The 15,724-nt window shown below is 36.3% G+C and overlaps 1 protein-coding gene across 4 annotated transcripts in view; it reads left to right on the forward strand.

The window, feature by feature from the left end:
• Positions 1 to 15,724, forward strand: part of ripor1 (RHO family interacting cell polarization regulator 1) — a 76,780-nt gene that overhangs the window by 31,262 nt on the left and 29,794 nt on the right. For all 4 annotated transcript variants that reach the window (XM_004913506.4, XM_031900706.1, XM_031900705.1 and 1 more), the window contains exons 2-8: positions 188 to 311; positions 2,958 to 3,110; positions 5,202 to 5,280; positions 7,004 to 7,027; positions 9,751 to 9,804; positions 10,475 to 10,624; positions 11,666 to 11,729. In XM_004913506.4, the coding sequence (XP_004913563.2) occupies positions 214 to 311; positions 2,958 to 3,110; positions 5,202 to 5,280; positions 7,004 to 7,027; positions 9,751 to 9,804; positions 10,475 to 10,624; positions 11,666 to 11,729 (622 nt within the window). In that variant the 5' untranslated portion in view covers positions 188 to 213. The remainder of the gene's footprint in view (positions 1 to 187; positions 312 to 2,957; positions 3,111 to 5,201; positions 5,281 to 7,003; positions 7,028 to 9,750; positions 9,805 to 10,474; positions 10,625 to 11,665; positions 11,730 to 15,724) is intronic.

The raw sequence follows: 15,724 nt of genomic DNA on the forward strand, positions 1-15,724 counted from the left end.
TAGGGCAACGGGGCAATTAGTCAGCGAGGTTTTTAAAAACTCAGTATCAGCAATAAATTCCAAGTGTACAATATGTGTGAAATATGCCATACAGGCATAGTATTCATGTTTGGCAAAAGGTTTTAGTAGTATTTTGTGATTTTTGGTCAAATGGATGCTACAATACCTCTTGTTTATTTTCTTTCAGGGAGCACTCCCAAGGCACAATCCACCATGTCACTATCTGTGCGACCTCAAAGGAGGGTTATTTCTGCATCAGTGTCTAGAAGCCAATCATTTGCTGGGGTCAACTCAACATACGAAAAGACCAGGTATGATTTTCAGGATTGTAACTAGAACCTGGTAGTTTCAAAAATACATAAAAACATAACTACAGACCAGTCCCTGGACTAACATTGTACTGGGAGTATGAATACAATTAGCCTTGTGGGTTTTTTTTTTATACTTGCTAAAAAGCATCCATATCTTTGCAGATCTAACTGGAAGAGAATAAAATCTTACTTAAAGCTGATGGTTTTGATTACTTCTACAGTCAGTAGCTTATTACCTATTAAAGCTGATAGTTTGATTGCTTCTTCAGTCAGTAGCTTATTACCTGTGTATGGGCCCAAACTAGCAGCCTGCCTTATCTTGGCTTATCTATTCAGGAATTTTGTCTTTGTAATTTCTAAAATATGCTTTTGTGTACAATGTGATAAGGTTTTCTTTAAGATACTCAAAGAGCTTTGGAAATTCTCCTTTTTGTTCTCCTGTGTTTTTTCTTTTTTTTATTAGCAAGAGTTAGCTGGAAAAAAAACCAGTTCACAGTTCTCAAAATTTTAATTATTAAATGAGGGGCAAATTAGACTACACCCTGATCCGACCAGACTCTGCCCAATCTCACCACAAAAATCTGCTTCTCCTGTCCAATATGTGGAACTGTCTTGCAAAAAGGAACAGTTGCAAAATATGCATAATTATGTATCTGAACATCTGCTTCCACAAAATCTGAATTTTCTAAAACCACTATCTTAAAGGAGAGGAAAGGCTAATAAAGAGTTAATCTCAAGCTGCAGGCATACCTTCAGTTTTCTCAATAGTGCCCTTTAGTCTCCCCATATTTCTCCCATTAAGATGATCAGAAGCCTCAGGAAAAAAAAACACTGAAAGTTCCCATAATGCCTCACTTCTGCACCAAGACCAGTGTACATGCTAAGTGTGTAAAACTATGAGGAAGCTTTCTGCTGATTGGCTCAGATCACACATTTCTAAGGGGGGGGGGGAGTTCTTAGCATTCTCGAGGGGGGAGAGAGGAGAGAGCTGCTTGTCTCTGGCAGAGGAAAACAGACTAGAAATCATGTTTCTTTTGACAGAGAAGTCAGTGCAGCTTATGCTTATGGCTGTATTTACATAGACTTTTCTGATAAAGCTTAATTAGTTTTTACCTTTCCTTCTCCTTTAAGAAAGAGATGCAGGAACCTGCTGTGGGATGTGCTTCAGAAAAGTAGACAAAAACTCCCCAAGTTTGACTCTTCAAGGCTGATGCAATTTACAGCGCACGCAATAGCCACAACAAGATTCCAATATGACATCATTATAAGGGAATAAGAAACTTATTTACCAATACTGGGCATATATATATATATATATATATATATATATATATATATATATATATATATATATAAAACCGATATTAGTATCACAAAAGCCTTGGATATTCTGTTCAAAAACTTATCCAGGCATTAACAGAATCTGCCATTACAACATCACAAACTTATGGTATTGTGAACTGCAATGTATTCAAGTATCCTATCCCTTATTACCCCTTCCAAAAGCTTTCCTACTACTGATGTCAGACTAACAGGCCTATAGTTTTCAGGCTGAGAATGGGATCCCTTTTTAAATAACTGCACCACATACTTAGAGTGTAAGCTCTATGGGGCAGGGACCTCCTTCCTACTGTGTCTCATACCACATGGCACTTACAATAAATATATATATGTATATATATATATATATATTATATCACTTGTCCTCCCTGTGTGTAATTTTGTATTCTGTAAGACTGTACAGCACTGCGTACCCTTGTGGCGCTTTATAAATAAAGTTATACATACATACATACATACATACATACATACATTAGCAATTCACAATTAGCTAATGGCTGCAGTCTGCACACGGTATTGTAGATAATATGTTTCTGTGAAAATGAGTGTAATTTGAAATTCATCTTGATCTCTGACATAGTCCTACAGCTGTCTCATAACTGTCTCAATAACTCAAATACTTTTGGATTGGGGAGTGGGACCAGAAGAGAGACTGTCACATTGCATTTTCAGGACCATGTGAAAATCTCTTAAGACTGCCATTTAACTTTTAACAATAGCTATGGTGCCATTGTGGCAGAAGACAAATTACAAATGGCTTGCCTTCTTTCCCTAGAAAAAGAGGGATGCTCACTGATGTAAGCTGACCCCATCTCTGGCTACATTAGATAGTGCCACCATGGATTGACCTAGGCGCCTTGTGGCACTAACCTTGGTGTTTATATCTTATTATTTATACCAAGGTTTAAAACTTGGCACACTGAATGGCACTTATAGCTGCTTAAATTAACGAGGTTCTCTGCCTCCATTGTCAGGCCACGTTAGAGGATTGTGACCAATTATTACAACTGGTAATTTTTAAGCCATCACCTAATGTCTACAGCATAGCGATACGGAAAAGCCCACAGATGATCACATGCTGTAATAGCATTGGATTTCCCAGCAGCTGCAGTTTGAGGTGGTGGGATGCATGATTATAGGGTTACAGCAGAGAGGTCTGTGGCCATGGTGTTTTTGACGCAATAAATGTTGTTTGAAGATAAATGTTGTAATTTATAGAAAGGATTTAGGGAAATGTTTGTGTGATGTTTTTCTTGTTGCAGCATTGTGTAATAGCAAAGAAAATTGTCTGTTTACAATTCTTAGGCATCTACCAACTTTCCAGACACCCACAATCTCTCGAAAATCTGGATCTAGAGTCCGGAGAATGTTTTCAATGTCTCACAAGTCCCCTCCTCCAAAGGTGCCGCAGCCTGACCGGGTGGATGAGGTGTATAATGCCCTGAAAAGGGGTTTGGGGTAAGTATTGTCCAAACTGAAAATTAAATCGGGATTTAAGGTATTTTTTATTAATATACTTTGAGCCTGCACTGGTGACTTTTTGTAGTCTTTATAAATTAGAAGCATAAACCACACACAACCACCTGAGGCAAAGTTTGTGGCAACAAAAATTATTGTATTATATTCATTAGACGCCACAAGTTATATCAATGGCCCAGTTAATTACCAAGCAACTCAGCTAATTGGGAAAAACAAGTTCAACCACACTGTTGCACACCGCAGGTGTAGGGAAGGTAGGGAAATTACATATTCCAATTCACTGTTTGTGAATTGTGTGTCGGCAGTTAAGGGCATAAAAAGAAAACCCTAGAGCCTATTAACTTCAAGAGGTTTTGACATATGTATCCGTGTAACTTTGCGCCGTGCATCTATGGATGCTTTTATGTTAAACATATGTTTGGCTGAAAGCCAATGCCATACAGCAGGCATGTCCTGGAGGCCCGTGGGCCAGATGTGACCTTCCAAAGTCTGTTTATGGTCCCTGGTCTGCTTAAAGGCTTCATAGACTTTACTGTTTGACATCATAATTTTAATATAATCCAGTTTTCAAACGGTCCACCGCTTCTCACTCCCTCACTAGCATGCACTTACTTTTTACTTTTGTGTCTTTACTCCACAGCTACAGGTCTTTTGCAGTTTCAATCTGAACTCTGCTCTGTGCTACATTGGGAGATCAAATGCAGGCATTTCGAACAGAATATGCTTGAAATAATTTATTGAGCTTTACTGGGCTTCTGTAAAAAGTGTGTAATAAACTATTTCAAGTGATCCTGGCATTTGATCACATTACTATTACCATAATAAAGGCCCATAAAATACGAATAACACTGCTGATATCTCCAGTTAAAGCATTATGTTTTGGCCAGAACCACCCTTTTTTGGGACTTGCTGTGCATCACAACAGTGCATTTATTAACAAACTTCTACAAAATATTTACTGTGAACCTTATAGTTGGAATTCCATCTTAAGCCTGGGATTGAATGGCAGATGTGGCAAAAGGCAGGTAAAAGGCAAAATACTACTACTGAGATATGTTGCAGTAATTCTGGATGCTGTTATATGAATTGGTCTGTATCCCAAGTTCGTTTTTTTGGGGAACAAAATCCAGAATAATTAGAAATCCCTTAACCGAAAGATTAATAATGCTGACAACTAATAGAACATGGTTAGCTGCTCCATTAAAAAAATAACTTTCTGCCACTATAACAGGATATCATAAGAAAAGTAAACTAGGGGTAAGGAAATTACAAGATATCAACTGCAGGGCAAATTATGAATGTTGCAGAATCATTAAAGGAGAAGTTTGACATAGCGTGATTCTCTTAAAGGGGTGGTTTATCTTCAAGTTAAATGTGAGTATGTTATGGAATGGCCTATTTTTAGCAACTTTTCAATTGGTCTTAAGTTTTTATTTTTTATAGGTTTTAAATGATTTGCCTTCCTCTTCTGACTTCATCTCTCAAATGGGGGTCACTGACCCCAGCAACCAAAAATCTATTGCTCTGTAAGGCTACAATTTTATGGTTATTGTTACTTTTTAATAGTTCTCTTTTATTTAGGCCCTCCTCTATTTATATTCCTGTCTCTATTTCAAACCACTGTCTGATTACTAGGTTAAATTGGACCCTAACAACCAGATACCCACTCAAATTCTAATCTGGACAGCTGCTGGAGAAAACACTAGATAATTCAAAAACCACAAATAATAAAAATGAAGACCAGATGCAAATTGTCTCAGAATAGCATTTTCTGCATCATACCAAAAGTTAATTTAAAAGGGAACGACCCCTTTAATTTTTCTAACTCACCGTCACATCTATTGTGTCATTTCTAAATGTGATAAATAATTTGCTGTATGCTCAAAATGTGATAGCTGGAAAGTGTTGAAAGTGCAAATAAAAAAATGTTGTCCTGCCAACATTTTATAATACAATCTTTTGAAAAATGTTTGTGGTAACAGACCTGTCTCTCTCTCTCTCTCTCTCTCTGCCGCTCGTTTATCTGTCCACTGTGCATTAATCTCACATTATTAATGTTATTGTTTACAGGGCCTACTTAGAAGTTCATCAAATTGAACTAGATAAACTAACAAAACAGATCAAAGAGTCCAAAAGGAACTCAAGGCTGGTAGGTATCTTTCGTTTTTAATTGGAATATTACAAAAAAAAAGTACTAAATTGGAACTAGGCTTTCTAAACCCATGAGCCAGTCCCATACCCATACCCATGATCAACACTATTGTTTTCCAGCATGTACAGGGCTCTTTTTCATATGGAGTATTTTACAGTGGATTGAACTGTGTAGACATGCTTAAAGTTAAATATAGACTGGTCTATAGCCAGGAGAATTTGTTTTCAGCTCACCTTAATCTGCCATCTTAATATGATATGTGAATCTTACACAGGCCCCTCAGGTGTACCTATATACTCAAGGTGGGGACAGGATAAATACTTTCTTTATTTACTTGCCTGTATTCATTTTTGGCTGAAATATAGATCAATGACTTCAGTTGTATTAGTGTGATGATTCACTTACTCTACATGTCTGTTCAACTCAAGCAGAATTGTTCTAATGCCCTTTAAAGATATAACACTGATTAAAGAAAATAAAGATTAAGTTATACTTTTTTATAAGAACATTATATTGGATATAATAGTTGGTTTGATTAACTTATGTGTATTGCTAAGAATATATGATCTTTTCTAAAACATACTGAAATGTGTAAACTTTCTTAAACACTTCTTTCTTATAACACTTAACATATTAATATATTAGAATTATGTGTTTTAAAAGTATTTAAAAATGTGCAATGCAGCATTTAAACTTCTAGCATGTAGATATATTTTTCCTATTTTTAGCCACATTGTAATTTTTTTTTTTATAGTTTAAGGATTTAGCTTCCTGTTCTACCTCTTTCAGCTATTTTTTAAAAGTTTATTTTTATTTTCAATTTAATTACTTATCTTTCTGTTCAAGCCCTCTCCTATTATTTTCAAGTATCTCATTTAAAGCACTGCCTGGATGCTAAGGTAAATTAAACCCTAGTTGCCAGATAGCTGCTGACAATAAAAATATATACAGTATATACAAATATAGCATAAACAGCAATGGCGAATTCTCGGTATATCACTGCCCACATAAATAAATAAAATTTACTCTACAATTTAAAATTTTATTCTTGAACCAACAAATGTAATTATTTTTAGTTTAAATATTGGTGTGTTGGCAGCATTGTGCCTGAGTCTGAGCTTTCAGAAGGAGCCAGCACTACACATTAGAACTACTTTTAGGTAACTTATTGTTTCTCCTACTCCCATGTACCTGGAGGAGTCCCAAACCGGACTTGGATTTCCTACTATTCAGTGCTTTTCTGATATCTACTGGGAGCTGCTATCTTGCTCCCTTCCCATTGCTCTGCTGATCGGCTGCTGGGAGGAAAGTGATATCACTCCAACTTGCAGCGCAGTGTAGTAAAAGAAGTAAAGATCACATGACTGTGGCGCCCTGGAAAATGAAGAATATGGCTAGCCCCATGTGAAATTTCAAAATTAAATATTAAAACCTGTTTGTGGTATTAAAAATGGATTGCAATGAAGGATTTTTATAGAGAAGTTCTATTAACTGATATGTTTTGAAAAAACATGTTTTCCCATGACAGTATTCCTTTAATATAAAGATGAACAGCCCCTTAAAAATTTTGTAATCTTCGATTTTAATTTTTTATAGTAGATTAGGAGATTGTGTTTTAGATAGATATAAAGATATATATATATATATATGGACCTTTATAAATTGACAGACGGATGTTGCTCGTATGTTATAGTAAAAATGTATCTCTTTGCTCTTTCAGGGCTTTCTATATGATCTGGACAAGGTATGGCCATCTTTAAAATATTCCATGATTTTTATATGAAACTATCAATAGTAACCTTTTCATTGTAGGGGTATTTAAATCTAATAACTAAGGCATGTTGCACAGAAACCAGAAGTGGAAGACAACAGAGACAGGGGTAGGGGAAGGAAGACAGGTAAGAGAAATGGGTAATTAAGCCAAACATTAAAAGCAAGAACGCCTCTTCCTGTTCTAGCAAAAAATAGTGCAGGTTATTCACCCATTTATTTTTTCTAGATCTTCTTGGTAACTTAATCAGGAAAGTGATTTTACTACTTACCTTCTGAATACCCACCAGGCATTCCAAACAAAGGCATAAGAAAATAAAATAAATCTAAATGGCAAAATAATGGCTGCGGAAAAGGGACACAAATCCAGTTCAGCACAAGACATATATTCCATAAATAATAATTTATAGGAAGCCAAAAGAAGAGGCTTGATTCTAGTCAGTGACTGTGGAAGTAAATAGGGGAGATCTGTGTGGGGAGTTCCTTTTCTGTTCAAGTTCTTGTCCCAAGAACACTTTTTCTGCATAAGCAACTTTAAATATATGTTCATTTAACATTTTTAGTAGTTGTAAAGATATTTTAGTTCCATAAAAACTTCTTGTGAATATTGTCAGAATTACACTCAAAACTCCAGCGTGTCTGTGCAAACTTTATCCAGTTGCTTAATCTTTCTTCTCTTATGGGCAAAATAGGTGAAACTGCAGTTAAACAGTAATGTCCCAAGATTGAAAAAATAACGAGCAATAAAAAAGGTAATATCTAAGATAAAACCCACTGTAGGTTTTCTTAACATTCCTTTTTCATGCAGAGTAAGATATAACATTAGGGTGGTCTTTTATTTTTATACATATAATTTTTGCTGAAAGCTACATGTAATACAAAGTTGACAGGGATCAATGCAGCTAAACATAAGGTGCAGAAGTACAAGATTACTTATATGAATTAGATAGGGGCTGTCAAAACATCTCCACAGAAGTAAACTGATGTAAAAAGATTCACTCTTTTCTAGTTTGCCATCATTTCAAGGAGAACTTAAGCACCCAGACAAAATCCCTGATCCACTGTCCTCAATTGAGCTCCCTCCCTGCAGAGTCTGTTTCAATGAAAAGGGTCTCTATTTGTAAAGCTGTCCTATCGATGCAGAATAGCATTGCAGATACAGTTAAATTAAGAACTATAGATTTTATCACTATATAACAAATTTATCATTCTTGCAGTGAGTGCTTTGCAACTTTGTCTGTTTTTCTGAGTGATTTTTCTGTTGATGAGGGATACACCAAATCCACACAATATTCATCTGAATCAAACCCCTAATATGCATATACAAATTTGACAAAAAATGGTAAAAAAAAGAAAGACAACTTCCATCATCAGGTGGTCTCAAGTCACATGATTTTAAGGGGCACATTTACTAAGCAATTTTGAGAAAAGTGGGGTTTTTTTTGTTTTTTTACTTGATTTCTTTTTTAGATTTACAAATGGGTTTTTGGCCAGTACTTGATTTTTCTTATATTACTTTATTGAAAAATAAAGTTTTTTTTTATTCAAAGTTTTTCTAAAATTTCCCTCCAATAAATTTTTTTTTTTTTTTTTTTTAAAATAACACATCATTTGTGATTTATTAATGTTTGGTTAACTTTTTTTTTTTTTTTTATTCAAAAAAAAAAATTTGACCGGTTTGATCTGTCCATTACCATTGCGTCCTATGGAGGTTTAGAATAGTAGAGGAATAGTGACAGTCAGTGACAGCCTGTCCTTGACACATTTTCAAGGAGAAAATCCCTTTATTGTTTTCTGTTTCGCCTAGTTTGAAGGAGCAGTTAATCGCCTTTTTTTTGTTTAGTTTTTTTGTTTCACACAGTTTCAAGGGGAAGCTAACCCCCCTCATTGATTTCTATTTCACCCAGTTTCAAGTGAAACTTAAACACATTATTGTTTTTCAAGAATGAATGCCAATGCTGCTAAAATAGCTGCTGGGACAATTTCTGTTTGGGAAAAATAAAGAGGATTCATGGAAACAAACGTCTGTTTAAACTCAAATTTTTCAAGTTTTAACTCTACTTTCAACTCAAAAAATGCGGGATTTTCAACTGTAATCTGATCAAGTTTAATTCAAATTAATACCATGTCAAGTTTATACAACTTTTAAGGCCAGAAAAAAAACAAGCTTTAGTAAATGTGCCCATTGGTGTTTTGTATTTAGTTTGGTCAGGCTCTCTGATTTGAACAAATCCCATAAAAAACAGTTGGATTTGACAAAATCTAAAGAGATTGGGTGTATTCCCCACAAGTTATATCTGACTTGCAAGTAGTATCCAATTGGTTTGTGACTTTTTGTTTTCTAGGAGTTGGTTTCTAATTATATATTTGTGGCTCTGTGTATGTGGTGATCTACTTACTGTTTAACCGCTTACACATATCATGCATTTTACAATCTTTGGATATTCTGGGTTGAATAGCAGAGACCTGCCCAATAAAGCCGGTTCTTTCCTTCCCACTTGTTCCCTGCCTGTAGATAACAAACATTGTGAAGAGGGACTTGTTCCAGTGTGCAAATACACCTGGGGGGGTGGGGTCCAAAATGTTACGCACTCTCTAGTGAACCAAGTTGCTTTTTCTTGTATTGTGACTGATAACATTCCCCATTTAAAAAAAAAAAATATATATATGTATATATGTTTTTGTTTTGTTTTACAGCATGTGAAATCCATTGAACGATTTATTCGAAGGCTAGAGTTTCATACAAGTAAGGTTAGTAATTCTGTACTGTTAATAAATAAGTTTTCAGGTTTGTTTTTTTACCTGCCCCTGTATTTTATGAACTTGATATTTAATTGCTTTGTGTAAAATATAGGAAAAGCATATACATAGTTCAGGACAGTAGAGAAACTAGTGACTTCAGATTATGTGAGATAATAGAAATTGTTTAGTTAATGAAATTATCCAGGCTCCATCTGCCCAGACAGTGTTTTTTCCTCCATAATCCCAGCAACAGGAAAGCATATTCTCTAAAGCTTTTTCTCATTAAGCTAAGAGTTGGCCTTTGTTAAATCTTCCTTCTGTGTGTGACAAATTTCACAAAAAAAGACATTTCTATAGCATAACATTTAGATGGCCGCAAGTAAAACCTATTACTCGCGGTCATCTTCTTCCCTTCGCATTTTTTCGTGGTTAAGCCAGATCGCCACGAGTAAAAGGTTTTCTTGTTGTGATGTTAATGTTATTCTATAGATAGTCTTTTTTGGGAGATTTTTTTGTCTGCGGTAGCGAAGATATAACCGAAACAAATCTCCTTGTGTACCTAAACCTTAAACAAACCAATTATCTTTTCAAAATTCTGTTTGTCCAAATGACTTCATGCCAATCACTTCATCTTTCATTCATAAAATCCCTATAAAGCGTGTTTTTTTTCTGTTTACAGATAGATGAACTTTATGAAGCATACTGTATCCAGCGCAGGCTAAGGGATGGTGCACATAATATGGTTAAAGCTTACACAGCCTCACCTGGCAGCAAAGAAGCTAGAGAGAGCCTTTCAGAGGCTGGGAAAGGTTACAAGGAATATACTGAAGTGAGCACAAACACATTTTTCCTGTTACTGCCTTATATTCAAGGCATATTTTAGCCTAGACTTTTTTGAGACAAGCTGCTGGTAAAGAACTCCAGTTTTTAGATGTAATATGCCCAGGTGCAGTAATCCATGGCATCCAATCAGCAGGTAGTATTTACTGGTCACCTACAAATATCTTATTGGTTGCTAGAGGTTAATACTGCTATTGCACAAAATTAGTGCCTTTCAATTCATATGGAGGATGCTGCTTTAAGACACTGATTATAAAGGTCTAGAGTGCATTATTATTTTTTACTCGGCCTAACATTTTATTTCCATGGCTGCAACCATGAGTGACCTACTGACAACTTTAGTCAGCAATTTGCTATGTACTACAGGTATGGGACCAGGAAACCCATTATCCAGAAAGCTCTGAATTTTGTGAAGACCATCTCCCATAGACATTTTAATCAAATAATTCAAATTTTAAAAAATTATTTCCTTGATAATTTGCTTGATCCTAGCTAAGATATAATCCAATTGGGTTTAATTAATGCTTAAATAATTTTTTAGTAGACTTAAGATATGGAGATCCAAATTATTGAAAGATCCCTTATTGGGAATGCCCCAGGTCCCAAGCATTCTGGATAATAGGTCCAATACCTGTCTGAATTGCAGGAAACAAAAGGATAATAAAATATCTCAATTTATCCTTTATACTTCAAAAACTGCAATAAACAAACAAAACATATTTGTTAAAAAAAAGTATTTACCACAGTTTGGTTCATATTTAAATATTTAAATATCATTGATAGAGCCCCTTTTAAATAAATATCTTAATTGCTTCCCCCTAAGTCATTGCCCTTTATATATTTTATATATATTATTTATATATATATATATATATTGCCAATTGTTTAATTTTATACCACAGCTTACATTTATTTTTAAAAAAAGTATTCCCTGATTTTCAATTAAGATCAAACTACACTAGTCAAAAAAAAAGCTAAATTTTAATATATCTCAAAGATAAAGTCTATTTTTTTTTTTTTATCCTCTTAGAACATGTGTGTGCTCGAGAATGACTTGGAAAGCCAGCTAGGGGAGTTTCACATTAAGATGAAAGGTGAGAACACCATTTTTCAAGCATTTTCTCACAAACATAACATTACACAGATAATCTTAAACGGTGCTTGTCACCCCTCAAATTGTTTCCCACACCAGAGGTGTGGGCTCATAGAGTCTGCAATGTAGTTGGGGAAAACAATTTTTTTTTTTTTTTTTTAATAGTGGAAGGCCTCCTGCGAAGGCAGCCATGTTTTATTGCACGCAATAAAACATGGCTGCCAGAGGAGCGTTGGATGTGCCTCACAAGCCTACATAATACTACAGGCGCATAATAAGCAAATTGTGGCACTCGCTCATTATGCACATGTGCCCATCCACCCTCCCTCCTGGTGCTGGCGTCCTAGCACTGGCAGGGGCTTTTTTTCTTTTTTACAACTATTGTTTACCTCAGTCAGAGTGTGCTCTTAATTAGCCAACACCTCTGATGGGGGAAACAATTTGGGAGGTGACAGGTGCCTTTTAAATACAAACTGAATGACACAATTTTTTCTTACACATCATGTTACACTTTTCATTAAAGAAAATGTTTGCCTTCTAAATTTTTCCTGTTGCCTTAGTAGGTAACGCCAGGGATTGTTAAGCACGATAGGCCAATATTTAGTAATATATAACTATGGGTATTATATGATTTTAAACCTTTTTCTTAAGGTTCCACATGAAATGGCCCATTCAACCTTTATGACCTTTTGTACAAGTCTCTCACAGTACCAATTGTCTCTAAACCTATCTATCCAGCAAGACTATGGGGGGAATTCACAAAAGTGGAGGTAGCCCTTTTTTGGAGTAAAAGTGGTGGAAAAACTGTTGGAAAACACTTTCTCCAGATTCACAAACAGAAATCCGCCTAAATTCCAACTCAACCGCCACTTTTCTGTTTTTGGTGAATGAAAGACAGTTTACAGACACTTTTGTGAATTTGTCGTTTAAACGACATTTATACGACGTTTTAACGACATTTTTTCCCGACATTTTTGTTTGGTTTCACCCAGTCTCCAATTCACACCTAAGGTAGGGGCCCCATTAGGGGATCATTAACATATTAATGGGGATTAGCAGACTATTGTTAGGGGACAAGTTTCAGTCTAACCCTAGAACAATAGGTGCAAAAAGCCTCATTAACATTTTATAAACAAGTAAAACACTGATTAAAATAATTTTAATTTATATCTTATATATAAAAAGTTTTTACCTCACATTTGCATTGTTATGCTAGTTTTAGGTTAATGAATGAGGCAATAATAACATTTTGTGTGAATATATTGTAAACATTTTTATTAAAAGAAAAAGTAAAGCCTCCCAGGCAAATTTTTAGTTTTAGCAGCAGTGCCCCCTCTTTAACCACTTCACTGAGTTGTGAAGTGGTTTAAGTTGCCCCAACTTATCTGTGCCCCCATAGCATGTACAGAACTACAGAGCTGCTTAACAGCATTGGTCCCCACCTGTTCCCAGCAGCCATCTTGGTGGCACATACACACTGGCACCCAAACTGGGATATTGGGGTACAGGGTTGGACTGGCCCGACAAGGCAATGGATAAAAACCCAGCGGGCCCTAGTCCTGTTGGGCCCCTTATCACCGGGCATGTTGGGGAGTGGGCCGGATTGCTGCTGACCAGTAATGAGTAGGGGCTAGAGAAGAAGGTATTTAGACCCTTAAATCTTGTTTGTGAATTAGGTGGAAAATGCGACAAATCTATCTCCACTTTTATTTTGTCGGAATATCACCACTTTTGTGAATTCCCCCCAAAGTGTTTAATTTGCTCTCAGTTTAACCCTGCAATACCCAGGGCTGCCCTGCACTATTAGGAATGAATGGGAATAAATGTATTTAACATTTGCCCAGTTTGTGTTGCGACCCCTGACTGGACAGTGTTTTGGCAAATGGAACCTGACCACTTTAATATTCATTTTGTATAAAGATGCAAAGGCAATTCGCTGCTCAGAGTTCATTAGTAATCCATTTAGATACATGAGCTGTGGCTGCTTGGGAATCAGTGTAGCCTGCAGCATACTCAATACTGGGGCAGTTGTCTATACAAAACAGCTAAATGGTTAGCGTACCCCCTGCTGAACTATATTCTGGCTGAAGAGTTACTGATAATGCATAGAAGTAGGGTGAATCCCCTGTACCATATACCAGCAGGGGATAACAGATAGCGCTCAAAGGATATCGCCTGTATTACATACCATCTGGGCACTATTATACGGCTCAGGGAATATCTCCATTACTCTCCTATCAGCTCCCCAGTGTAGATTCTGTTCTGTGATTATTTCCATATATCCTAATAAAATTCCCAAAAATAACCCTAAAATGCACTTGCACATTGTCCCTGTGCTGCAGCTCAGCTCACCTATCAATTGGTTTCTTATTGCCAGTGATAAGAAACGGATTTTTCCTGTGACAGTTGCTTTCAGCTGCCATGGACAACACAATTCCCTTGAAAATGCAAAGAGAGGATTTGTGGAAAATGTAAATGCAGCCACTGAAAAAAAATCTGGACATCGCTCCACCAGCCCATTTCTAAAGGCTGATATCTTCACGTTGGGAGGTTATGTGACCGTGCCCAGGGCAGTCACGAGGCGGACCCCGGAGGAGGGAATTGAACCTGCAACCCCGTCGTCACAGGGCGGTCTCCCTACCACTAGGCTATCCTACCTCCTCCCACTTATAGGATGTTTTTTATTTGCTACATAGCGGCAGTTGGTGTATCCTAACTGAGAAGCCTGCTGTTTGCTCAAGACCTATATAACTAGGGGGAGTGTTTAATAAGTAGGGAGAATGAATCCTCCATTTATCAACATTCTCTGAGAAAGTTGATAAGTGAGCCACGGGGGGGGGGGGGGGCCTCATTGACATTTTATAAGCAAGTAAAACACTGATTAAACAAAAAGTTGAATTGATATGTTTTATATAAAAAAGTTTTTTACCTCACATTTGCATTGTTATGCTAGTTTTAGCTTAATGAATGGGGCAATAATAACATTTTGAATGAATATATCCATTTTTATTTAAAGGAAAATTAAAGCCTCCCAGGCAAAATTTTAGTTTTAGCAGCAGTGCCCCCTCTTAAAAAGGACAAGGCAAATCAAAATATAATTTTTTGCTTAATAAAAGAAACCAAAATTCTAAGCAGCTTTGCAATATACATTTATTACAAGTTTGTAATGGTTTTTGAGTTAGTTGTATATATAATTGCTATTACAAGCAGTGCTTGCCTGTCCTTTTCTATTCTCTGCCCTGGGGGCTCAGACTGTTGAAACAATGTAACACAAGGCAGCAGACTGACAGACCTGTAATGCTGGAGAAGCAAGACCTTTGCAACATTGTTTAAAATGTAACAACCAGGAGTTCAGCAAATGCCGCTTTCAATAGCAATTACAGTTACAAATAACGTTTAAAGCGCTAAAATTTTTTAATTATTTCATATTGGAAAGTTGCTTAGAATTATGTTTTCTTTCATTATGCAAAAAATAATTTTTGGGGTTGACATGCCCTTTAAAGGGGACATATACCATAAATTTTAACAATGCACTAAACCATGTAAAATAATGTAAAATAGAAGTGCTTTTATTATAATACCTTTGGGTTCAATTATGTCCATAACTGCTTGAAAACTGTGCTCTACCCAGACCTTATGCCAGCTTCTGGTTTAGACTCTTCACTCTTCAGTATGTGGCTGGGGCCCTGGCCCTGATAGACTTCAGCAGAGCTACTTAAAGTGCAGTGAATATGCATAGGGTGGGCGGGGCTTAGCGATGTCACAGGCAGTCAGTTCCTGCTCTGCTTGCTCCCCTCCCCCCTGGCTGGATTGCTGCTGCCCAGTAATGAGTAGGGGCTAGAGAAGAAGGTATTTAGACCCTTAAATCTTGTTACAAAAGTGGAATTACACAGAAATATAGAAAAAAATGATGTATAGTTTCCCTGAGCAAACTAAAATTACCCCTCAGGAAATGCCCCCAAAGTGAAATGGCATATGAAATGCAAAATCCTGCTG

Source organism: Xenopus tropicalis, chromosome 4, assembly GCF_000004195.4.
Source record: "Xenopus tropicalis strain Nigerian chromosome 4, UCB_Xtro_10.0, whole genome shotgun sequence".
NCBI classification, from domain to species: domain Eukaryota; kingdom Metazoa; phylum Chordata; class Amphibia; order Anura; family Pipidae; genus Xenopus; species Xenopus tropicalis.